The sequence below is a fragment of the Vanacampus margaritifer genome, chromosome 3 (assembly GCF_051991255.1).
Source record: "Vanacampus margaritifer isolate UIUO_Vmar chromosome 3, RoL_Vmar_1.0, whole genome shotgun sequence".
NCBI lineage: Eukaryota > Metazoa > Chordata > Actinopteri > Syngnathiformes > Syngnathidae > Vanacampus > Vanacampus margaritifer.
In genome coordinates this window covers 18,025,559-18,051,763 of record NC_135434.1, presented here as the reverse complement: position 1 = coordinate 18,051,763, position 26,205 = coordinate 18,025,559, and the positions used below count along the sequence as shown (strand labels likewise).

At 40.4% G+C, this 26,205-nt stretch overlaps 1 protein-coding gene across 1 annotated transcript; it reads right to left on the bottom strand.

Annotated features, from left to right (window-relative positions):
• Positions 1 to 1,025: 1,025 nt before the first annotated feature.
• LOC144049435 (dynein axonemal heavy chain 10-like) lies at positions 1,026 to 26,205 on the bottom strand. Its single transcript, XM_077562366.1, has 78 exons — positions 25,774 to 26,205; positions 25,596 to 25,684; positions 25,399 to 25,501; positions 25,212 to 25,327; positions 24,913 to 25,123; positions 23,634 to 24,022; positions 23,366 to 23,556; positions 23,095 to 23,293; positions 22,810 to 23,004; positions 22,538 to 22,708; positions 21,575 to 21,751; positions 21,310 to 21,468; positions 21,044 to 21,213; positions 20,827 to 20,975; positions 20,575 to 20,739; positions 20,288 to 20,495; positions 20,046 to 20,202; positions 19,470 to 19,946; positions 19,245 to 19,403; positions 19,036 to 19,152; positions 18,819 to 18,921; positions 18,549 to 18,727; positions 18,255 to 18,466; positions 17,503 to 17,659; positions 17,185 to 17,418; positions 16,970 to 17,092; positions 16,665 to 16,898; positions 16,342 to 16,565; positions 15,999 to 16,268; positions 15,721 to 15,904; positions 15,517 to 15,651; positions 15,246 to 15,398; positions 14,968 to 15,154; positions 14,722 to 14,870; positions 13,976 to 14,167; positions 13,764 to 13,882; positions 13,532 to 13,690; positions 13,275 to 13,410; positions 13,085 to 13,207; positions 12,881 to 13,012; positions 12,551 to 12,767; positions 12,308 to 12,427; positions 12,074 to 12,219; positions 11,841 to 11,993; positions 11,480 to 11,740; positions 11,227 to 11,399; positions 11,038 to 11,134; positions 10,759 to 10,926; positions 10,486 to 10,674; positions 9,863 to 10,034; positions 9,556 to 9,759; positions 9,402 to 9,482; positions 8,582 to 8,779; positions 8,351 to 8,512; positions 8,074 to 8,248; positions 7,766 to 7,947; positions 7,512 to 7,648; positions 7,227 to 7,444; positions 6,927 to 7,148; positions 6,685 to 6,832; positions 6,289 to 6,568; positions 5,982 to 6,211; positions 5,608 to 5,881; positions 5,240 to 5,344; positions 5,009 to 5,163; positions 4,770 to 4,924; positions 4,486 to 4,666; positions 4,031 to 4,231; positions 3,705 to 3,914; positions 3,537 to 3,632; positions 3,297 to 3,468; positions 3,085 to 3,216; positions 2,786 to 2,997; positions 2,532 to 2,699; positions 2,276 to 2,456; positions 2,037 to 2,182; positions 1,259 to 1,959; positions 1,026 to 1,173 (listed from the first exon to the last, which is right to left on the bottom strand). Exons 1-77 carry the CDS (start codon positions 25,997 to 25,999, stop codon positions 1,813 to 1,815), a joined length of 13,701 nt encoding a protein of 4,566 aa, XP_077418492.1. The 5' UTR covers positions 26,000 to 26,205; the 3' UTR covers positions 1,026 to 1,173; positions 1,259 to 1,812.

The following is a 26,205-nucleotide window of genomic DNA, read 5'->3' as shown; positions in this document are numbered from 1 at the left end:
ACATTAGTAGCAGTTGTTAAATCTAATGAGATTTGAGAATTATATCAGTCATTCTGTTTCTACAAGATACTGATAATAATGTGCAGTTTGACTTTGAGTGACTATACCGTATTAACAGCACTCAGTATGATGGAATGCAAGTATCTGTATTTTGACTTGAGTATTTATTTTTGCAAACTTCTATTTCTAATGCCTACATCTGAAAACAAATACCTACGGTATACTTTCTAGTGACTATTTTGTCAAAATAGTCTTGTTACTGTTATGTAAAGTTTTGTTTAATCTGAAAAAAAAATACAAGTGTATTTTTTCCCCCAGTTAGTATTGCCTTATTTAGCATTTTTATTAGTTTTTGGTTGATGCCTTGTTTTCATAGCATGACTTAGGTTATTAATATTTTCTGAGTAAAACAAGCACTATGCAAGTTGATAGAAGGGGGGGACACTATTTTGTGTGCAGAAGATAATGGATGAATGAAGTTTTTATTTCTCACTTTTACATTTTACTTTGGTACTTAAATACATTTCAGAATATGTACTCTTTATTTATGCTTAGGCAAAAAAAAAAAGAATCAGTATTTTGCCTTTCAGTCTTATTTACTCAAATATCTGTAGTTGTTGACTTCTTATCTGTACTGATTAATAAAATGTGCTGCCTCTGGCAGTTCTACATCACTACTGCCAATGCAATATGCCAGGAAAGTACCAACACAAACCTCTCTGAAGGTCTTCATTAGTAAATATCTGGAGAGAGAAAAAAGAAAATGCTCAGCATTACCGTACCTTGCTGCAGGTTTTTAAAATGCCAGTAAAGTTTTGAAGTGACAATGTCCCTGTGTACCTGCTCAGAGATAACTATAGATGCCAAACATACGTGGGTCTCTCCAAACACCAGCTGGTGATCCACTTTTGCCAGATGTTGCAACATCTGTAGAGAAACAGGAAGCATTAGATGACACTTGGATTTGAACAGTAAGCAGATTGTATACTGCGAGAGCCGACCTGGTCCACTTTTCTGCAGGCTGTGGATATGTGCACCATCTGCAGCTGCAAGGAGACGAAAAGTCTGACTAGAAGCTGAAGATGATCACGCTCCAAGAGATGTAACTTCACCACCTTCAACAATTGGGAAGCCTCCTCCAAACTGCGCTCCTTGCTCCTTTTAACATCGCTCCTGTTCATTCATATATCACAATTACATTAATTTCATCCCCAAGTAATGCGGCGATTCTCTTTACAGGAAAAAAAAACAAACAAACCTGGAGCACTCCGATAGTTTTTCGAAAACGTGCTTGAGTTTTTGATTTCCATTTGCACACGTTTGGTCCTCGGCGATGACACACTTTTGCAGACTTGTCAGAAGTTCATCAAAAGACATCATTGCTACCGTCACATTCGCAGCACACATGGCACACGGACAACGGTGGCGTTTGTTTACCGCTTGCCATTTCTACTACCAGTTAGATCGCTGCCATTCTGGCTTTACAATCATCTACTGCCACCCGGCGGGCGGAGGGCGCAAGTGGATAGACCTACAGTCCAACTAAAACAGTAAAGCTCGACATTGTCTACAAGTTACTAAAACAATAACGTTTTTTTTTCTTTATGTAGACCTTTTAAAGTTGACAATGTCGATCACAAATGGGAATTGTTGTTTTGTGGGCAAATTGTTTTTATTTTTAATTGGATGTCATTAATACAGGTGTATCAAACAATGTAGCCACTGAGCGAATATAGAAAGACGTCCCTCTGTTACATCAACAAGCCTGGTTTGTACTAATAATAATCATCATAATCATAATAACAATAGTTTTTAGTCAGTATTGAGGGATAAACAGACACCCTGGAGCACCCAGTGGGAGAGATGCTCTGTGGTGAACAGGTCAGCCTCAAAAACCAAACCCACACCCATTGCATTCCTTCGTAATGATGTAGTGTACACTGGTGTCCGTAATGTATTCTGTGGAGAAAAACATACAAACATTGATGGAAATACATAAAATAGTTGACACACACAACATGGGTTGTGGTCCACACCTGTAACCTGAGGCGTTGGGTCTCAGTGGGGATGACTTTAAGAATGGGCAGCTGAGCCGCAAGAACTTTTGGTTTACTCTTCACCAGGCAGCCAACATCCACGTCCCAGTCGGCTCCTTCCAGATACAGACCAGACACAAAGAAGCCTGCAAGAAAAGACTCATGTGAACGAGCCTCGACAGTTTAACAAGTGACACTCGATCCAAAAGTTTTTGTTTGTTTGTTTTTTAGCTCATTACCCTGTGCAGGTCTGTCAGTGACTTCACCCTCTTCACGGTAGCGGGTCACCTCAGTGTAAAGTGTGGAAAGATCCAGAGGCCAACCATTTCTTCTGCATGCAGCTTGAACTTGGGCAGTCAGGTAGGATTCTGGTATGTGGAGTCCTGATAACCACATGACCTTTGGTTCTGCTTTATCGACCTTTTGATAAACAAAACTGTAAATGATTATGTAATGTACATAAATGTAAATTATGTCAAGTATGACATTCCTCACCCATGACTTATACTGCTCAAATCGCCTCTTGAAATGAATCATCCAGTTGCCCAGGGACTTGAGTGTGTCAGGTGCCAAACTCTTCCAAATAGCAGGGATCTGACCATTGAAAAGGGCCCGTGCTACTTCATCCAGCTCACTGCTCATGCCGACCTCCCCAGCCAAGGCCTACACACACACACACACACACCAGAAAACCAACACAAGTCTGTGAAAGATAGAAAAAGACAGAACAGTGTGTCCCTGCCTCTCACCCTCTGCAGCTCAGCCAGAGACCGCTTCATGCGGACAATGAGCTTGTTGAAGCGCTCCAGTTCTTGAAGGAGCACCACTGATGTCGGGGAGATATCAGTGCCAAACTTCTTGCGGATAACATCCAGGTCAAATATTGCGGGCAACTTGTTCTGAATGTCCTGGGCCACCTGAGTGATGTAGTCATCCCTGCTGATGCTTCCACCAGACTCACCTGAAGCAGAGGTGAGCGGTTGTTATGTGACAAAGTGCCACATATAACAACAATTGAGGCAAATGGAAGATAACTGCTCCATCACACCTGTCTGTGGTTGCAGGTCTATTAGATGCAACCACATGTCTTTAGCTGCTTGTGTGTAGTATCCTATCTCTGCATTGGAATGAAGACCCATCACCTCGGGGGTGTTTGCCAATGGCAGAGACTCAATCTCGTCTGTAAGCAATGCCAAGTCATGAAGGATAATATTGAAGGATTTACAGTAAGATAAACAGAGGGGTGCAATTAAAACTGACCAACATAAACAGCCTTGGGTCCATTTGGAGGAATCTTGTAGTCTACCTCGTAGTTTTTAAAAAAGTGGAAATGGCAAAAGTCATAAAAGAGGAAATCTCCAAAGTACTCATCCATGTAGACATTCAGGATCCTGCGGTCAAAACTATCGATGACTCGTCCACCATACATCACCTGAGAAATGTGTATATAATTGGAATTACAGAAATGTTTTATGATGTGTTTTAATCTCACAAACTAACCTCCCCTATGAGGTACTTGATACTCCTCCAGGGAATGTTGCTCTCTTTTTGGTCGTGAGCTTTGGTCATGTAGGTGTTCAAAATGTCCAAACACACCTGTTGAGCACATTTGCAGCACTGATGTAACTCAACCCAGTCCAGAATGGTTCAAAAAGTTGTACCACTTACCAAGAAGTCTGACTCGCTAAAGTCATAGGGGACATTCCATCCAATTTTTCCATACTTGCGCCTCTCTTGCACTACGGCATGGAAAAAAGACAGCACATAGACCAGGCTGCGGAAGGCAAAGTGTGGGCATCCAGTCATAGTCTCATGGGTGATTTTAGAGTAGGTGGCTCTCATGTTGAGTTTGAGACCATTTGGCGCCTCGGTGACAACCTGCAGTACATCGCAACATAAAGGCATTACAGGCGTGGAACCATGTAAGAAGTGGGAAAGGAACATTTAACCAAGTTTCAAAAACAGCTTAATGTGAAGATAATTGGTCATTCCACCTTAAGAGACTTTTGAAGAATGCCAATGGGAAAGTCATCAATAGGGTTGGTGGTTAACCAAAGGCGAAAGTTGGGGTGAGGCTTGGTGACCCTCTCGATGCACTTCTCCAAATCTTTCAGCCATTTCACCAGCAGGTGGCAGTTTTGTAGCATCAACCACTGACCACGAGATGCTGCCAGTTCCAGAAGGTGCAATGCAACCTGGAGAAGGGGTGGGGAAAAAGCATTACCTTTCACATGCCTTTTTTTTACCTTTCAAGTTTTAAATTGTTATTCAGTTACTGCTGAGAATGAAAAATAATCATATTCATGACACAAGTCCAAAAGATGTCCAACCATAAGATATCATATGTTTAGCACTTGTGAGATGGTTATCCTACCCCTCAGCCATGTCATATGCATTATGATAAGTCCCTCTGAGAGTGATACAAGGAATAGAAAATAAATCCATGTACCTTTTCCTGCCCTTGGCCCATAGCAAGGAATTTGAATTTTCCCGCAAAGCCAGTCCTGTCAGCCAGTTTCATCAGGTCAGCGCCAGGGTCAGAACCAGGGCTTAGGATAAGGACGATGGGGGAGAATGGAGTACTCTGCTCAAAAATAACATCAAAACTGATCACAGGAGGTTGAACATATCTGTGAAGAAAGATATGAAAAATAATTGACCAAGAAGCATGTTATGCAATTATCAAAAATACAGTAGTGTTGAATTGATTGAATAAATAAAACAGAAAGTCACCTCTCGCCCATGGTGATAGTGACAAAGTCGGTGATAGCTCTGTAGACTCTGTCAACACGGAAACAGCGCAGCAGGAGCAGCTTCTGAAAGTCTGTCAGCTTCTCATCATATTTCGTTGGCAGCGGAGCCTGTTCTGGTGTATCGAGATCAAACCACTGTGGAGAAACACAAGGACAGTCAAACAGTCATTTAAGTAAAAGGCAGCTTGTGATTTATGTCATAAAGTAGCCACTACTTACTGATTGCCACTCCGATGCATTTCTACAAACATCATCAGGCAAAGAATCAAACTGGCCAGGAAAAAGCTCAGCTAGTTTCACCACATCTTCCCAGCTGGAATCAGGAAGCCAGTTACAAGTCTTTTGGCGCGAGGTCTTTTCCAGGGACAGATTACCTAGCATACGTGAAAGACCGCTTGCTGTGAGTGCTAAGGCTCACCGTGATGTAATATAACCCCTAAGCCGTATCACCTTTGATGAAAAACTCCAGTTCCTCCTGGGGTACTCGACCTTCTGCCTGTTCAATCTTGATGGTCATGTTGAATGAGAAGAGAAGCTTGTGTTTCTCAAACAGACCTGCGAGTAAACAGATGTACTGTATCTCTGACAGAGGTTGCAAATCCAAATCCAGGAAGTAAAAACCCTGCCACAGTTTGGCTTTGGCTTTGGGAAGCTAGCCCAACTAGTTAGTTAGCACCACACACCACATGGGGCTAAAGCCAAACGGTGGCAGGGTTTTTACTTTCTGGACCTGGATTTGACGCTACTGATATCTGATGATAGCGTGAAATCGCAAATAAAGAAATAAAATAAAGAAATGTTACAGAGATGTACCTTACCTGTGCAACCATAATTATACACATTGTATGTCAGAGTGCTCATGATGTTATCCAGTCTTGTCGGCAGAATGGAATTTGGTGGAGACTTCCGCAGGGAAAAGTCAAACACTTCCAGATAAGAGGCGAGAGAATACTGGTACATGCTGTTTACCAGAGCCATTTCTGTCAGTGCAAAGAATAAAATAGCACCGCGCTTGGCAGCTGGTCGGTACCCGTTTCGGAGCACATCAATGTCCACTGATGTTTTCACAGCCAACTTAAGTTTCTCAAATACCTGATGACCACATAATCAGAAAGTCAAATATGATGACCAATTTGAAGATTGACATTCAAAAAAAAAATGTCCACCCATACTTGTTGTTTGTCAAACTGACCTCACTGGATTTTGACTTTGTTTCCTCCAAGGTGTAGACCAGCTCTGTGTTATCCAACATGTTGCCCGTGGACGTGGCCAGCTCCCTTAGCAGGGTATCACCAAGGTTCTTTAGCAGTTTCTTATTGTCGCTCGTCTCTTGGATTAAAAACTCACGCTGCTCTTCCAGCTCCTTCTTCTCAAAGCCCATTATAACGCTGAGCAACTGGTCCTCCAGGCCTTTAAGGGTCACTATATGTAACGTGATGGATAAAACAAGATTTAGCTAAGGACAGAATGCACACGGTTTTCAAACTAAATGGTCTTACCAGTATAATTGATAACCATAGCCTTTCCAAACACAGATGGAGAAAATTTGGGGTTCCCCAGTTTGGTGTTGAGGTAAAGTCTGAAGTTGGGATCATAGTCCACCTCTTTGTCACCTAGCATGACAACCTGCCTGCCTTCTGCTCCTTTCAAATTCCTCTCCAGGACATTGTCAATCACAGGGTCAATGTACTCATCTACATCTTGGAATAGGAACGGGAATCCATATTTAATGGCCATCTCAAGATGTTTCAGGAAGTCTGGATCATTGAAAGAGGAAATCTGTAGACAAAAGGAAGTTGGACTGTCACCATTTTTGTTTTCTCTGATTCTGTGCAAAGTAGCTATTCTGAAAAACAGCAACAATGCAACACGTAACAATACAGGACTTTTTATACCTTGAGGTTATTGCTTGCCTCCTTCTTCTTAATCCAGTTGAGGGCTTGCTGTTGAGGGTCGATACACATGGGGAAACGGCTGCCTCTTGTTGTGAGGATTCCATTCTGAACCGACAGGTCATCTGGAGGCAAGCCCTCGGACACCCATCTGTAACCCAAAGACAAATTTCCTGGAGGTCAGTTGATGTCCAGCCAAAATAAAAACAGTAACATATACAGGTAATTCATTAGTGCCTTCTCACCTGCTGATTTCCACTTCATCTGTTAGTAAATTGTCCACTTTAAAAGGCTGGCTCAAGGGGATTCCTTTCTCCGTCACGTTGTCAACCCACGTTTGGTACACCATCTCATTCCTGAAGTCCCAGCTGAAGGCTCCCTCGTAGCTCAGGAAGGCGGCAGAGAGTAGGCAGTCTCCGAGCAGACGCACACGTCGCTGCTTCAACCCCTCTAAATCTTGCGTCCACCTGGAAACAGAAACAACAAATAATTTAAAAAATGCATCTCCTAGGACATGCCATTTAGTGTTTTCACGGCCATCTTACCTCACATTCTCAGAGCTCAAGCCTGAGATAAGTTTGTCAGCAGCTATGAGTCTTCTCTCCATTAACTCAGCCTCTTCTTGTAGTTTTTGTTTCTCGCCAATAGCAGTTTGATATTTGTCTCTGAAAACCATCAGCTCTCTCTGGATATCACTGAGCTCACTTTGAATGAGCTCCAGCTCCTTTTTACTCTGAAAGAAATTTCTTTCGAGACGGGCCACCTGCAAAATACGAGTTACGTTACTGTTCTTTCTGTGAACATAATTCTCTTTACTAGCTGGACATTACTTTGTCCCTTTTGGGCTTTATCTCTCTGGCAACTTCACAGTATCCAACGACAGCCTCCACAAATTTGAACATTCCTGAACCCGCTTTGCTGATGGCTTGCATTTCTTCAAGGCTGGTCCCAAGGTTCTTCAGGAAGCCTATGAAGCAGAGCGCTCAAGGAAATCACTGCAGCAGACAGCATACTTTTGACATTATATACAAGACAATTTTTAAAAAATATTATTGCAGCCTAATTGATCAGGAAATTGACCTACCCCTGACAGTCTTGACCTGGTAGGCACCGATAGCATCACAGTCCATCTCCATCAATGAACGCAGAAAGCCAGGATCTGACATCATTGCCCTGGCAGCTTGCCAGCTAATTTCCTTTTTTTTACATAGCACCAGGATACACTCACACACCACCTGCACCTGTTTGGGCGGCTTTGCAAAGGATCTAGATGAAGGAACAGCAAAAAAACAAACAAAAAAACTGTGGATAGATGAATGAGGAAACATTCGATTATGTTTTAAAATGATGATTAATTGTTTATTTGGACAACAAGTTATGCTGAGAGTTTACCTGATCTCAGTGACATCAGATTTATCAAGGTCTTGTAAGGCAATGCGAGCTGCTTCTAATGCTGGCAGAGCTTCAGCCAAGGAGGTTTCTGCCTCTAATTTTTCAACAGCAATCACTTTGTTTTGCTCTTCAATTTCTTTGGCTTTGTCTTCTGCCAGCGTCTTTTTGTCCTCAACTAAAAGGGAAATTCTGCATTTACCAAGTGTTTTGGAAACTAACAGTACAGTAGTATGCTGTTTTTCAACCCTTAATAATAGTTGATCAGGTTTTCACTGACCCACAGTGGTGTTTGAGGCAATCTCTAACAGCATGGTCTCACAGGCTGTGGACTTTTCAGCAAGAACCACCTTCTGCTCTGCCAGTTTGATGTTCAGCTCATCCAGTTGGAGACTAGCTTCCTTCAGCTTATCCAATCCCCCCTCGAGGTGTTTGCACTGCGCTGAAACCCATAAACTTGTCAACGTTTCACTGTGAAATGGAATTATTACAATAATTTCCATATTCTTACCAAGAATATACTGGTCTTTTTCCTGCAGGAGGCTAGAATATGTGTTAATGAAGTCCAAGTAGTTCCTTGGGGTGACATAGTTAGATCGTCTAAGTTTTTGCTGGAACAGTGAGCTGTAGTTGCCAACAGATTTGTGGACCATGCAGACATGCTCGATAACAGCTGGCGCGTGTTCCTTTGGAATCATCTCACTTTCACCTGTACAATTGACAAAGAACAGCATTACAGCTGCAATACTGTATTATAACGGACCAATCCCTGATGTACTATAAGAAGAGGAGCTGTGCCTTTCCAATAAAATCTTTTACATTTTTCTCTAAGTCTCAAGACAATGTGTCATCTAGTGCCATTGGAGCTTTAGCTTCTATTGGTATAAAATGAGAAAAAGTCATGGCAAGGCCACCAGCATCCCTGGGACTCTATGGAGAATCCTTAAAAAGAAAATCTTTGTGGACGGCAGTCTACCTCCAAACATCAACTTTTTAACTTTTGTAATACGACTGCGTTTTGAGTATCGGTAATTTTATTTTTTTTAAAAAAAAAAGTAAAAAAATATATATAATAAATAATAATAAAACACTATTTGTGCAGAAGGTAATATAACAGTTGATGATCTCAAAAATATTTCCTGTAAATCCAATTGACAAATTAGTACAATAAACAAAAACAGCATAAACCTAATGATTAATTTCTGAAACAGATTATGTCTGTAAATGATGTCAGTGGTTGGAATGAGATAAACCTGAATGGCATAAAAGCACTTTAAGCATGTTAGATTTTTGAGACAAACAGATTCCAAAAGAATATGTGCACTACAAACCTAGGAAAAACTCTGCTACAGCACGCAATGCCTGAGGAGGCCATGGTAAGAACCAGTCTATCACAGTGTTGTTCATCAGTCCTGGGGGAAAAAGGGGGCAAATCTAATTATAAGTGAAAGAAAAATAAATAAAAATCACATTTGTGAATTTTACCTGGAAAGTTTCTACAGCGTGTTCTCAGTGTATCTCCCACAGGAGACATGCCTAAAACAATGTGTAGGTTGCTGGCACTTTTATTGACAAAATACTGCCACACACTGTCTTTAGAAGGACCTGATCCCATGTTGAGGACCTCGTCACGAAGCTGGTTGAGAATGGACTCTTTCTCATCATCAGGAAATAGTGCGGGAACAATACCTATCAGAAAACAGCAAGATCACAAGACAACACGTCACTACTTTCATCATAGGAAACTAAATTTAGGTAGAACAAGGACATTAAGACTCAGTGTTTGTCCAACCTGATGTAAGCATGTTGTTTATGAGTTCCAAAAAACCTTCCTCAGCAACATGAGCATCGGTAAAGAGAAACACAGTCTTCTTATTTTCGATGCCAAGCTTCAAATACATTTTTTTCAAGTCTTCATGAAAGTTTGACTCGCAATATCCTCTGCTGAGTGTTATCTCAAACACCTGAGAAATTATTAACAACAACAAAAATATGCTATTAGAACTGCAATTCCAATGAAGTAGGGAAATTGTTTAAAACGTAAATAAAAATAGAATACAATGATTTGCAAATCGTTTTAAACCTATATTCAATTGAATACACTACATACAGTAGACAAGATAGTTTTTGTTTTTTTTTGCAAATATTCACTCATTTTGAATTTGAAGCCTACAACATGCCAGGAAAAGTGTACTAAGTGTGCCAACATGTAAATGTTGATTTCTGGTTTGAGGTTTCTCCAGATTCTCTGAATGTCTTGGTATTATAGAGCGTAGATGATGAAATCCCTAAATTCCTTGCAATTGTTCATTAAGGAACACTGCTGAAAAGGATATGCAAATCATTGTATTCTGTTTTTACTAACATCTTACAAATGCACATGTTAACATGTATTTGTATTTTTTTTTTTACAACCTCACAGTCAGCAGCAAAGGCAGCAAGCTTGGTGATGGACTGCTTGCCTGAGCCTCCCACACCCACGAGCAGAGCATGACCACGATCGATGCGGACGATTCGGTGCACGCGGGTCAGATGTTCCAGGGCATCATAGAATAGCACCAGATTCATCTTTGATATTCTATCATTGTATTCCTCTAGAATCTCCTGCAGAATACAACATTGGTCTCTATGACTTCTGGTCATTTTCTAACCAAAAACAACACTTAATTGAGAAAAACATCATGATACCTGAAATAGTGCTTTACAAGCTTCATAATCCAGCAAGTCTTCATATATTCTTGTTTCTGTCTCACTCAGGGCTGCCCTGTAGTCTCCAAAAAGAACTGGGTCTCTCATAACATCCTCCTTGTTTGCCTTGAAATGCACTTCAACTAAGTTCCTTATAAGGCCCTGAACCTGAAGATTAAAAACAAAAACAAAAATGTGATCAGTTAACAAATGAAAAAAGATATAACGATACTGTATATCTCATATTATTTTAATGAACAAACTGAGTACAGTATATACCAAATGTTTGTCTTTTTCATCAATGAGTCTATCGTGGAAAACCCTCAGACATTCGTTTCGCCAAACCCGTACAAACATAGAGATAGTTGAATATCTGCTGTGGTGAAATGAGGTAAAGCAAATATTAAGTACATACACAGAAAGCACAATGTAACATTTGTCAAAAATAATGAATTGACTTGATGGGACCTGTCAGGCTGAGTAAGGGTCAGGCCATTGTAAACCCTCGATAAGTCTCGCAAGTTAAAGATGTAGTGGAACTTTGCTGGAGTTGGTGGCAGTTCTTTGACAAGGCTGCTGTATAGTTCCAGAGTGCAGGCGGTGACTTTATCACAAACTTTCTGTACCGCATCATCAAAGTGCTAAAAAAGTCGATCAAATGAATTACACATGACATGAGGTGCATTGATACCAGCAATAACCTTTAGGAAAATATATTTACTTTGGTGTGGCCTTTAATAATGGAGGCATAGATCAGGTGGAGAGACTCGACAGCAGGGAAAGGGATACTGAAGACACTGAAGAGTGAAATGAAGCGGGGATCCATCTCATTTCTTCCACCTCCGGCCTTCCCCATGGCAGCAATGAAGCCAAGGTCCTTGAGGGTTTTGTAGGTGAGCTCCCTGCCTCGGTCATAAATGCCACCTCTGTCCAATAAGAGCTTCAGCAGTGCAATTGGTTGCTGTGTGCCATAGCTATCCACCTGCATAGGAATACAAATACAGCTACATAACAGAATCATTTGATCCAAACTGATAATACTTGAACAGAGATGTATCAAAGTCTCAGTGTGCTGTAGATACCTTTGGCATATTCATGTCATCTATAAAGACCAACAATCTTTTGCCTACTGGTGGACCATATATGTCTTTGGTCCTTTTCTCTATATTGGCCTCTAGGTTTTTCTGCAGGTCCATTGATGTTGTCCGGGATGAAAGGTTGATAGTCAAAGTAATCTGGTGGAAAATATCAACAACATGCAAATCAATTTGGGTAGTCATACGTAAATGTTGCAATGTCTGAATGGTGAACTCACACTACTTTCTCCATTTTGGTTCTTCAGAAAGTTATGAACGGTTGCTGTTTTAGAGGTTCCGGGGTCTCCAACCAAAACAACAGACCTCTTTATCTTCACCATCTGTTCCAGGATCCAGCTAGTTTTTGTGGTGTCCACAGTTGGCACTACGGCCAAACATTTGAAATATAAGCAAGAAGATGCTTGGTTGGTTAAAATCACTTGAATACAGTAAATGATACAAATCGGTCTTACCCAGAATATCAGCAAATTTCATTTCATGGTTATGAATGTATTTGGTGACCAGATAACTCCAGGGAACCCACTTCTGTTGTGTTCCATCAAAATGGAATTCAAATAGAGTGGGCAGGTACCCTGAATAAGTGACACAAATGACAAATGAATCCATGCAAAAATCACATTGTAGTTTACTTGTTAATTTGTTAGTTTAATTTAAAAAAAAAAAAAAAAAAAAAAAGCATCATCAGCTTCTTATACCTGGAATCTCACCAGGTCCAGCCAATGTTTTGTCATCACTTATAGTGATTAAGCCACAAAGTCTTTTGATTAAATCATCAAATTTGTCCCTTCCATGGTCCAACAACGTGGCACCAAGAGAGAAGAAGAGAGCTTCCAGGAAGTAACACTCCAGAACTTCAGCACTTTCATTCTCAGTTTCAAGTAAGGCATCCAAGGTCATGCAGAGCTGGGACACCTGAACATAACACCAACACAATTTGAATCATCATCAGCTGTCTGGATCAGGGATGATGCTAACTTTCATTTTCAAGATATTCTTGCAAATATTCAGAAAGGACACCATCCTACCATATTCAGATCAGTTTGAGGAACAACAGTCTTGAGTTTCTCTCCCTGTTTCCCGTCAACAATCCCTTCCACAATCATGTCAATTAATCTGTGCACATATTTTTCAAACAGTTTGTCCAGCACTTGTTGTTCCTATGGAATTACAAACAGGTCACGGAAAAGTCCAGGTGTCAGAAAGTGTGTGACAACAATTCCAACACATACTTTGATGGGTCTGTTTGTCAACCACTTCTGCCAGTATGGGGTGTATCGCAGATTTTTGGGGTCCACATAAACCATTCCACAGCGGGAGACGGTCGCAGGGGAAGCATACTGCAGATCACCAACCTGCAATTATTAAAACGTTATTAACATATAGCTCATGTATGTATGACTGCAATAAATTCATACAAACCTCAAACAGCATGGCACAGTGACCTTGTAAACGAATTCGTTCTCCATTAGCCAGAGTAAGGAGCTTGTTGTCGTCCATTACCGAATTCATGTTCTCAACCCACAGAGCATCCACATCGCCATCAAACAGGATATATCTGTGAGTTCATATGTTTATTGTGAACTAAATTAAAATATCATTTAGATCAACACTTATAGATGTGCCATTTCATGTGATGCACTGTATTCCCTAATGTCCATCCAATGTTCTAGTTTTACCTCCTTTCTTGTTTGTCAGTAGGCTTGTTGATGTCACGGAAGATGTTGGATAAGACCCCATCAGTCCAGTCTCGAGTGTCAGGGTCCAGAATACCATACAGTTCAATGACACTCACAGCCTTGGGGTTCAGAGGATAAAGTTTGGTATGTAATCCCAATCTGGGGGTGAGAGATTAATGACAGTCACACATATAAACAGTATAAAATGACTTTATCTGAAAAAAACACTGACTTGGTTTGAGCTTGACATAATGTGCTGATTACAACTGATTTCCCTCCACCTGTTGGGCCCACTATCATAGTTGTGTGTCGTGTCATCATTGTTTCATACATCTGTACCACTTTATCCACCTGAAAGTACAAAGTGTGTGGCAATAGAAGACTCGACTAAAATGTACAGTATTTATTGCTGAATAATATGACAGTATAAATAACACAACACACCTGAATAGGCAGCAAGATGTATTTGTTCTCTTGCAGAACCTCTTTTACAGCATCAATGAAGCTGGGATAGTGAACACGAGGACATTCGAGTCCAGGAAACAGGTCTGAGATTAGCCCAAGGAACAGAGGCACATCCTCAAATACAAATTTTGGCAGATTCATGTCCCGCAAGGCTCGCATCAAAACCACATCCTGCAATAACAAAAAACTCAAAGTTTTTGTCATATTAAAATGCTTATCTTTTGTTTGACCTAACAGTGACCACTGTATTAAAACTGCTGATAATATTTCATATGCCAGAGAAAGGAAAACTGAATGAAATTATTTTATGCAATCCTCTTATTATACAATTTTAAAGCTGTGGGTTTAATTATGTTTTTTATTTATTTATTTATTTCCCTCTTTAAAAAAGAAATGAAGGGGGGACAGAAAGAAGTAAAACTTGTGATGTCTGCACCTGATCAACACAAAATGAATGACCGCAAACAGCCAAGACATTTTCAACAAGTTTTTAAGTTTTTAGTTGTATAAATATTTGGTTAGGGTGATCTCTGTATCTGCATCGGAAAAGGACTTGAATAATGGCTGGTATTAGGGTAAATGCAGTAATTTATATACTGTACTGTAGCTCTAATTCACATATTCTCACACTACTAGACAAGGCTGTCATTCAAGAAACACATTCTTCAGATTTAATTATGTGTTATCAATAAATTATTTTTCATGATGAAACACGACGATTTGACCTCAGTGATGTCTGGTGAGCCTCTCTTCAGTTCTCCTGCCATCACGAGGACAGATTTCAAAGCTCGCAGGCCAAAGTCATAATGAGACTGCTTGGACAGCTGCTCTCGAGCCAACTTATAGAGCACAGTCATTTTTTTTGCAAGGACCTGAATGAAACAAAAGAGGAGAGAAGCAAATGTGTAATTAAATGCTTCGATGTGCAAAGTTGTAGCATGGTTATATGGGTAAAATTAATATACTTTCCTTGGCCATTAGGAATCCCTCAGAAAAGAGCATGATCTCACAAATTTGTTGAAAGTCGGGCACAATCACCACCACTGGCCTGAAGAGAGCTTTGACTGATTCGGGCAGCTCTGTGCGTCCAGCATAGCCTGGATTCATGGTGATGAAGATCCCAATTCGGTTATCAAGGGTAATCTCATGACCTTCAAACTAATGTACAAAATGATATTAGCTAGGGTATGACAAGACAATAATTGTGAACAAAAAATAACTATGACAGTATAGCATTTCAAATACTTACATTAAATATTTTAAGGTGCAGAATGAGAGCATTGCGGATGGTTTGGATTTGGGAAGAGATAACTGAAAGGACTGAGGCATCAATACGGTTGAATTCGTCAAAGCAGCCCCAGGCTCCACATTGGGCCAGGCCAGAGAGGATTTTCCCCACAGCCTGCACAAGGATGATAATGGTTCAGAAAACACAAAACATTATCTCTGTAAATTGAGAGAATTGGATCCATGGAATGTCATTCATTCGTCTCCACTTATTGCGGATGTAAGCAACTTGCCTTGTAGTCCATGCCTTCACCACAGTTGGTAACCACACAGAGCAGGCCCAAAGCTTTGGCCAGATCTTTGGTGGACTCTGTCTTTCCAGTACCAGCTGGTCCAGCAGGAGCACCACCCAGGAACATGGAGAGAGCCTTCACAACAAATACATGCCCACATCAACAAGTGTTCGCTAGTTCAAAGTGTTGTAAATGTCTACGAACCTGTGTGATCGTGAGGTAGATCCGGTCTGTCAGAGGAGTTATAACCAATCGACCATTCAGCCCCATGTATTCGTAACCGTAACTAAAGGTTGCACTGCACTGACGCACAACAAGATTGTCATCTTCTTGGACCCAGTAGAATCTTAACTGGCTTTCCCACTCAAACTCCTTTGCATCTGTTATACTGCAGAGAGAATAACAAGACTCAAGTTCGCCCTCACACATACTGTGTTAGTTACATGATTGACTAGCAGAACTCTAAATTATGAAAGCTGTACCTGTTGAAGAGAAAGCTGTCGACAATGTCTCTTGCATGGACATCTATGATAAGGACAGTGTTGATCTTCCGTCTGTCATTCTTCTTCATCGGCTGCATTATGCGTGACACTAACTCATCGATCTGCTGATGCATTTTATTCGCATATTGCTTTAGAGCATGTTGATCTCCTTTTTTTAAGTTGTTAAAAACATCCTCCACCTCCCATGTCCACCACACTTGATTTGCGGCCAGTACCACCATGCCCTGGAACAGCAACATCCAGTCCACCCTGAGCGACAAGGAGATTCATAGTGAGAAAATGTTTACTCATGGAGATAAACAAGCTTCCAATCTACACACACCTGCCTCTGTCTTCACAGTAGCGAAAGATTGCTTCCTTAGTGATGAGTCGATTAGTTCTCCTCATCTCATGTAAGACTCCTGTCATCCATTCCTCCACTCTTCCTTTGACTTGCACGGGCTTTTGAAACTCCATCACTTCCCCCTCAGCAGACACCATAGCTCCTGCTGATGTCTCCCCACTGCTCTCCGAGTCAAACCGGAGGGATGCGATGTTATCGTACATCTTGTGGAATAAGGTGCAACAGTTAAACATGTTTCACATATTTCACATACCTTGACAGAGAACAGCCAGGCAGGTTTGATGATATCTTTACCCTCTTACCTTTATCATATGTTCCTGCACACAATCATGGTGACTACTCCCCAAAATGCTGAGCAGTTCATCATCAGAGATGAAGAAGAAGCGTGGGAATGCATCCCGTTTAGAATCTAGATAGTCGTTGAGACTTTTCTGGCACCTTTCTAGGTTCTCACCGAGGGTCTGCAGGTCTGTTAGCCGGTTAGGGGCCAGGCAACAGTGCTTTATGTTTGGGTTGCTCTGTGCTTCATCCATTATCTACACAATAATTCATATTATATCATTTACAGTTCACTTGTGAATTATATCAATGTTTGGACAATACTCACATCTTTGAACTTTTTGTCAATCATGTCAAATTTCTTGGCTTCCTCTGGTAGCTGTGAGGAAATATCACCGCCAATGAATATGCTTTCCAAGTACATCCATTTCCGTTGTACCAGCAACCAAACCTGTGCAAAAGATGTTTTTTATTTATTTGGCATGTTCAAATTCAGCTCAAGCGTTGAAGACCCAATGTGGGTCAACCCCCCTATGGTCCAACCTCAATAGTCTCACTGATAAGAGACAAGTCTTTCTCCCATTGTTGTATGGTATTTAGGAACGGCCCAACAAAACGGCTCCCTGCCATGCTCTGCAAATTCATGGCATCATTGTCCACATTGGACAGGATCTCATCCACTGCACCTAAGACAGAACACTGTTGCTGGGTGCCTTTACTGTAGGGTTGTACAATGAATTTCATGTTTTCCCAGGTCTCCACCACCTCCTTCACACCCTAAGAGGCACACACAGACATTCTTACATATTTGTTTCAAAGTGTACTTTGAATTAAGGCTCATTTGTCAAGAGAAGGGTTTACCTTTTCAATGCCGAGCTCTTTTACAGCTGAAGTGACAATGTCATCGATGACGTCAGCATATTTATGAAGATCCATGGCAAACATGCTCTCCAGAGTAAAGCTGCTTGTGTTCATCTCAAAGCTTGTGCCAGTCCTTTTCATCAGTTCCTTCCAGTGTCTGTTGGGACAATGGCACACTGAAAACTCAGAGCGCAGTATGGTATAGAAAACATATTGTATTCTCAATAAGCAAACCTGTATGTTTTTTTTTTTGCTTTGTTATTGGTTCAATTGGTGGTTTACAAGAAAACCTTGACCTCAATGATTGACCTTAGCTATGTATGAGCAGATCTACAGGTGTATGTTTTCGGAACTCAGTTGAAGTGAGGGGCAGAACTGTAACCTGAACACCATCGGGGGGGGAATAATAATCGGGAAGCGGAAGCTCAAGTTTACACAGCGTGAGCTAGCTAGAGATAACTGCCACAGTTATATGAGTTATATTATTTGGCGTTAAAATTAATGTCCAATGAACTTCCAACAGTAGAAAATGGATTGAGTGTTGCCCATATCCTTGGCCATTTTGAAAATCAAAATCTCTAATGAATCCTCTTGTATGAATTTTATGTGCTGGATCCCAAAAGGATGCCGCCACTCTGACGTTATTTGGGATAAGTGACAGGAAATTAGTGGATGGAAGTATTCAATGTAATTACTGGCCACATGATGAATAACATATAGCAGAATGAAGTAGTCAGACCAGTGAAAGTGACCTTTCTCTGAGGGCTTCATTCTTCAGGTCGAGCAGAAGAGGAAGAGAATCTCTGAATTCCTTCATCCTGCCCTCAACAAAGCAGGCCACAGGCTGGGCTCGCACATCTTTGGGCAGCTTCCTCAAATCTTGGACAAAGCATTCAACACCACCCTGAAGCACGTGGATATCTAAATCCACCCACAAGGTCTGAGACCACTTGGTCTTCGCAACCTGAGAAAAAATATCAGGATCAGGTCATCAGATGTTTACAGAAGTAGTACTAGTGTGTTATCAATGACAATTTAAACCTGACTTTTAGATTACGGTAGATGTCATATATCTGCCTGAAGCCAATCATGTCTTTTTGTATGCTGACAATCTCTGGATATGCGATGACCGGAAGGTCCAATAGCTTCTTAGCATTAGCTAGCTCCTGCCGTCCCTCCACCATCTTGGCAAGCTCTGCTTCATATGATTCCATTATTGATAGTCCTACAAGGACAAATGAGATACATCAATTCACTGCCATTGCATAATGATCCTAAAAAATGGTGTTGGTTGCAGATTTCAAAAGACTAAATACCTTTATCTAAATCATTTCCAACAGCTCCAGGACCATGCATGTTAAAGCTTTCAAAAAAGATAGACAACTCCTCTTGAAAGTCTTCTGACATCCTCTTGGTAGTCTTTGTGTAAAACAGGTGATAGAGAAAGATAGAACAGTAGCGGTACATCTCTACTGTTAGTTATAGTTGTTGTTTTATGTGATGGGATATGTACTAACGTTCTAGAGTTCTCACCTCTTTGAATGATATCTTTGTATCTGTCAGACTCAGATCCACGTGTCTGGATTTTGCAAAAAGGTCTCTCCAAATCTGGTTGATATTTTCTTTCAGTTCCAGTTCATCTTTTTCAACCTACACATAATAAATACATCAAAATTAAATAGAGCCGTAAAATATTGAGAGGATGGGTTATTTAACAAAACAATGAACTAAAATTACAATACCTCCACTTTGTACATAGCCAGTGTTCTGTATTTTTCCTGAATGTCTGTGATACACAACTCCACATTAAGAGACATGTCTCTGATGTTTGAGACGGTCCTAAGGACATTCTTCAAGTTCTCAAATGTGTCAGGAGTCTGCTTCAGCTTCTCAGAAAGTTGCTGTGGAAACAAAGGAAAATTATAGTAGTTTAAATAAGTTGTTGTAAGTCTTATTTAGAGAGTTACCATGAGTTCATCTTTTAAGTTGAAGAGTTCCTCTTTGGCTGATTTGTTGAGTAAACTCCCCAATGAACTGGTCCAGGACTCTGCCATCTCTTGCACAGTCCGGCACAGGGGCTCCAGATTTAATTGGACAATGTGTACATTCTTAAACAAAGGTTCCAGAAGCACCTTTTGATGTATATGGGCATAGAACTGTAGTCTCTGGTCGTACATAGCACATGATGGGTTTTTAGCTGCAAACCTTTCACTGACTGTGTCTTTGTCCCTTTCCCATAGAGCCTGGTACTGTTTCCAGTGGTTAAGGTCCTGGTCTACAGAAAGCAGCAACTGCTGAATGTTATGGGACACTGCAAGGGCGCTTTCATTGATTTGAGGATGTTGACACACGTCCTCAAAGAAGCTAAAAGTCACAAAGTCGTCACCATCTACGTGTTGTGGTGGGCACTCAATGCAGGTTCCATTCATCCAACGCACAAATTCCTGGAACACAAACATGGAGGTGGACAGAATTCACCCACCGATGCACAAATCCATCTTAAAATGCGCATTGGCTCACAGAAGAGGAGATAATAGTCCTACTTTGGTGCTCTCCACACAATCTCTGATGCGCTGTACAAGTAACTGGTAGATTTCGTCTATTTTAGGCTGCAACAAAATCTTGGGGGCAGAGAGGATGGCATCAATACGGAAAAGAGGGTCGCTCCCCAACAGCACGGCATTGAAAGCCTTGATGTTCCTGAATGTGGCAATCAACACAATGCTTGTAGTACAGAAGAACCTTATGTGATGGCCAATAATTGTACTGCTTACAGGACATTTACCTCAGAACCATGTTTATGAGGGAATTGTGTACCTTGCGTTCCCAGAATGCATAATAACTTGACATACAGTTAGACTTGCCAGTGCTTGTTTCCATAATCAGATGTTCCACTTTTGTGATGACAGGTCCAATGTCAGTGTATTTGCTTTTCAACAAATGTAATGTCTTGACCTGGTCTCTATCAATACATTCACAAAACTCTCTGACACCTGACAAAAAATAAATACAATTGTTATTACTGTGATGAATGACATTTAATTAAAAATGTTAACATTTTTGTTAATGTACTTGGTAAAAGGTCTGTCTTATCTGGAGAAGGGCATTTCAGGAGGTCTGCTATCATTATCGATTGCAACTTGGCTTCGATATCAAGTTCATTGTTCTCTATTTGACTGACAATTGACTCAAACTTTGAGATCTCCTGATTGGCCTCGTTGATGAAATCTGCAATTGCTAAAGTTAAACATATAGACATTACTCTCATTCCACCGCAATTTTTTCTCTCTCCATAACTAGACATCATAGTTTTTTGTACCATACCCAAGGAATTCCAGTTCAGTCTTTTGCATCCTGACAACAGTGTTTCAACTCTTTTGATGACTTCAGACAACATGGCGATTTTTGCGTCACTCAAACTGTCAGCTGCGGAGTTGTAGCGGCTGACGAGCTTGTGTAAATCATCTCTGTATCTAAATCCAATGTGAAATGTAGATGTTAAATTGTGTTTTTTTAAGCGTTCTTGTCACAGTATCACTACCTTATGTAGTTGAGCTCCTGTAGAGTCACGTTTTGAGCAACCTCAGGTACAGAGAAGGACATTGAAATCAAGTTTTTTGTCTCGGAAATTATTGTCAAAATCTTTGGTGGAAAGTTTGCACAGTATCGCCTGTCCTTTTGTGAACTGATTTCAGACTTGGCTGGGATGACCTTAATGAGAAATTTCAAGATAAAAACCAATGAAATTCGAAACAGAGATGATTTTCTCCACTTATTGTGAGGTGATCAAGTAACAACGATACATACCAGCTCACTCTGGTTTTGGCTTTCATTCACAATGATGGCCAAGATGGGTGTCTTCAGTAACAATGGCAAGTTGAGTTCAGTATCAGAAACCCACGACTTATATTTCTTAACGGCATACGCGTTCATTTTTTTTGCTATTTCCAAGTATTTGTTTTTTGCCTAAAAAAAAAATCCCAAGAGTAACATGAGAGTTTAGAATAATTTTTCAATTCTGTCTAAACATATGAATATGTCGATACAGCTGCGCAAAAGTAGAATAACTCACCAATTTGCCCATTTCACTCTCCAATAAATCTGGCATTGTCAGAAGAGGAAGCATTCCTTCTTTTACATGGTGGAAAAGGGTATGTGTCCACCTGATGCTGCCTGCTATGGGGGGCTCATTCTTGTTTATTTTGGGTTTGTTCTTATTTTCCTCAAAGATTTCATTTACACTGTCCACCTATAGAAGAGTTAATTGACATATGATTAATACAGAGATCACCTCTCCCTGGTAAAGTTCTATCCGGGGTGCTGTATACGATCTGTCGGGAAATTGAATCATAGCTTCAGGAGGAGTGTGGTTTTCGGCTGTAGAGCAGTGGAGCAGCCATAGCATGGAAGTTAACCCAATCAGTGTACATTTGCTTTGTGGACTTAGAGAAGATGTTCAACCCCTCAGGGAGTCTTGTAGAGGGTGTTCTAGGAGTATGGAGTATAAGACCCCTTTAAGCGGACCCAAAAATGTTCTTTACAATAATATTTCGTACTGTATGTGCCCCCACTATTCTAAACATAGAATTCTGATTAATATTGTGTTTGTGGAATATGAGTTAAGCAGCGAAATCCACCTGTTTTTATTCATCTCGGGGGGGCGGCCATTTTGTCAATTGGTGTGGACTGACACCTGTGACTGAAAATGACATCACAATTGCTCATGGCTCAGCTTGCGAATGTCACATGGCCAAACTCAGAAAACAAATGACCCATGATTGGTCATTACCTAAGCTCTGAGTACGTTCAAACGTACTTGCAAGCATGTTGAAACGTATTTGCGAGTATGTTTGAACGTACGCCAGCCAAAAATGTTCCGTAGAATACAACACACTATTGTAAAAAATATTTTTGGGTTGATTTCCGCTTTGATACAATATACTGAAAAATATAAAAGTCTAATGATTTGCTCTGCTTAAAATTGTTTTAAGTATAATTACTTAAACAAAGGCAATGGCAGTGATCTTTAACAAACCTCTTTGCAATACTGAGCCAGAAGGTCATTAGTCTTTTTCATCAAATGATTGTTGATGGCTTGTCTTGAGTGAATGTTTTTGTATTTCACAAGCATTCCAAAAGCAGCAGTTGAAGAGCGCAGTGACTTGAAAGACTGGTCAATGAAGGTAATGACCTCCCTCTCAATGGCCTGATCAAACACAAATACAAGATATAGAACAGAACAGCAACATTAATACACATTAACAATTACTGCCTATGTTGACAACGCCGTTTGAATTCTAAACTTACATAAACACTACTGTTGAAGTTTTGCATGATGATTTTCCAGCTGCTCATCTTGCAGATATTGAAAGGATCAAAAGTTGCCTCCTCAAAAGGTGAGATTAGGTTTTCTACTTTGACCAGCATCTCATCAAAACGTTTTGGGTCCAAAGTCACGCTTTTTAATTCTGGGCTGAAGATGTTGAAATACTCATCCAAATTCTGCATTAACCACCAGAAATAATAAATTGTCACATGTTCACTCCTCAAACAACAGTTGACAATATGGTGTGGACGAATAAGAAGGCTGACCTGCAAAACATTGGACAAGTCCTGGCAGATGGAAGCCATGAAATCCGTTTTCTCAAAGAGCCTCCTCCTATCAAATTCCCAGCGTTTACCAGTTCCTCCTTGTTCAATTTCAGCACGCACTTCAAAGTAGGATGACTTCCACAATTCCAGAACTTGCTTGGCATCATCCACCTTCGATTTTGCCACCTTTCTTTCATCTCTATCCAAGAGACACAATCTGACTTTCATGACAAAGAAATTGGCAAAAAATGTCTAACTAAAATCAACCTACTTGAACAGTACATGGATATCAATGACTTGAGCCACACGCTCAGACAGTTGCCAGACAATGCGCTCCATTAAAGGGACCATGCGTTCATTCTTGTTATAGTAGCAGGATATCAACCACACAATTTGGAGGCTGTTCATTAGAGATGGGATGGTCTCCAGAAGCACACTAAAGTTTGCTCCTGTGGCCAGATTCTAAGAGAAAAACATCTGGTTCGGATGAAAGACATTCATATTTCCCCAAATGTTGATAAAATTCATATATAGCTTACCTTGAAATGCCTTTCCAATGTTTGAAGGAAGCGTACATTTTCATCTGCCTCCAAGCAGTATTGACCAAGTTTAGCTTCTGTGGCCTCCATAGCGGGAATCACGCCTGCTTTTGCTTTGGTAAGTACCACTAGAATTTTCCTTACCACAGGTTGATTAAGCTTCATTCTCAGAGCACTCAGAATGGAGACACGTTCCTGCCAATAAACAATTTCTGCCATCGGGCTGGGTGTCTGTGGCGTCTTTTTTTCTTGCTCCTCAATAACAACAGTCAGCTGAGTCTGCCAGTTCATCACACACTGCTCCAACTTCTCCACTACTGCTGAATTGGTCAGCAGGTCACTGACGTCTGGTTTCAGATCCAGGTCAGGGATGGTCAGTACAATGTCATCTGCAATTAAAATGTAATTTGTTTAATCAAAACAGACACTTTTCAGTCATTGGTCAAAAGAAGTTACTTAACAATGACATGATGTAATGATATAATTACATATTCTTCTTTCTGAAGCAGCTTCGTAATCAATCCGAGAAAGAATCACAAATCCTATAATGATCCCTCTGGGAAAATTTCACTTTTATAGAGTTATACATGCATTTGAAGGTCTGGTGCCTTGCCCAAGGACAACTCAGGAGTGCATGGAAATAAAAAGGCATCTCTCTTTAATTTAGTTCCAATTTTCATACCTATCTAACCACAGTGAACTATTTGCTCTTTTTGAAAATATCCGGTCCTCACTCCTATTATTAGTACTAAAAAGTACTTCGAAGAAGAATGAGAATGTTTTTCCATTAAACTTTATTGAGGGGTAGGAAGGGTCAAGGAAGACCTCATTCAATTATGAAAAAAATATTTTCCCCTTTTCCTGTTTGAGTTAGCAAGATGTGAATGGTACAGTCCATTCTGTATCAAAAAGTCGTAGTTTATTCTTTTACTACGCTGCTCTTCTGAGTTATAATGTTAGATGATTTCTTAAAATCTCAAATAAATCCAAATATGTGCAACAAATGACTGTTTTCAGTGATTGATGTTTTTATTTATTTATTTAACATTCTGACTGTGAAAAATAAATACCGGTAGTTTAGAAAATTAATTCAAAACTCCATGTAACCATGGCGTGCATGCCTGTCAAAAAGGTCAATATATGTCAGTTTGAGGACAATGAAGAGATGAGCAGTAAAGTGTTGCTAATTATGCCTGAAAATCGCCCCTTTGGAACAGATTCATCAGTCAGAAAAAATAAATAAAGTCACAAATTGGCATACTGTATGTGAGAAACAAACCTTGAGCTTGAAGTTGATGAATAGTTGAGTTGACCAAGGCCAAAAACTTGTGCGTACTGTTGAGTAACTCATTACGAATGGGTGCTTGGTCACTTGGCTTGGTTGGAGTCTCCTGACCACCACTGAATTCTTCACGAGGAGAACCTGCCTCAGTTTGACAGCAAGTCTTAGTTTTTTTCAGCTGATGGGCAGCCATTAAAGGAATATAGATCTAAAACAGTACACAGCCTAAGTTGTAAGTAGGTTTGTTACAAGTTCATGTTGTCTTGTTGACTGTTGTGAGTGTTAAGCTCACTTACATGTACAAGTTTTTTCTGCAGAGTTCGCAGGTTGTGTCCATTATGCCAACCTGTCTCCAAGAACTTGGGCATCAGCTTATTGGCTTCAATTATATCAAGTGGTTCTTCAATGGTCTCTGAAGTGAAACACAAATAACAATGCATTCGTTTTCCCAACAGAATTGTAATAACTTGATACTGGCCTTACTCTTTGTGGTCCTGAGGAAATACACAACTCGAGATTTGGCAAATCTCTCTGGGACTCGGTTTATTGCCATGTGAAGCTCAGTGTGATAAACTAGTTGAATCATCTGAAAACACAATAGTTTACTTATTATTTGTTCTCCAGTAAAATCTCGAATAAACATTTACATTTACTAAACACTTCTTTTTTTTTTATCTCACGTGACTGAGAGGTTGTTCAGGGGTCTTGTTTCCTCTTTGTATCTCTGATTCTACCTCATGATCCAAAGAGGCACTGGAGCTGCTCTTTTCTGGTGTTAATGGTGCAATAGTTTATTTAGAGTACTTTAGATAACATTGAAATAAGTATAATAACGAATGAAATAAATATGGAACTCACCTTGTGGAATTTTAACTTCAAGCTCCTCCTCTCGGACAGTTTTCATAAACAGAAGGCACGATACAGTGTTGCCTTCAGAAACGACATTTAAGTAGCGAATAAGTTCCTCCTCCTCTTTTCCATCTCTCCGACTCAGAAGTTCGTCGAAACATTTGTTGTCTGGTAAATTGAAGCAAACGCGAACTCGCTGTCGTATCCATTCCACGCGTAAATCGTCGTGGGCCATTATTGAAATTCAAAATGTTTGGCAAGTTTGTTTGCGCGCAAGGAGTGGAGTGCCATTTACGCGTCGTCAACAGCAACCAACAAACTGAGGGGGCTTCCTGCTTCAAGACAAGAGAGAGAAGCGAGCGGTCGTAAAAGCATTGGTGAACTCACGTGTCACAAAAACACATTACATTACAATAACAGCACTGAACAAAATACAGTAAT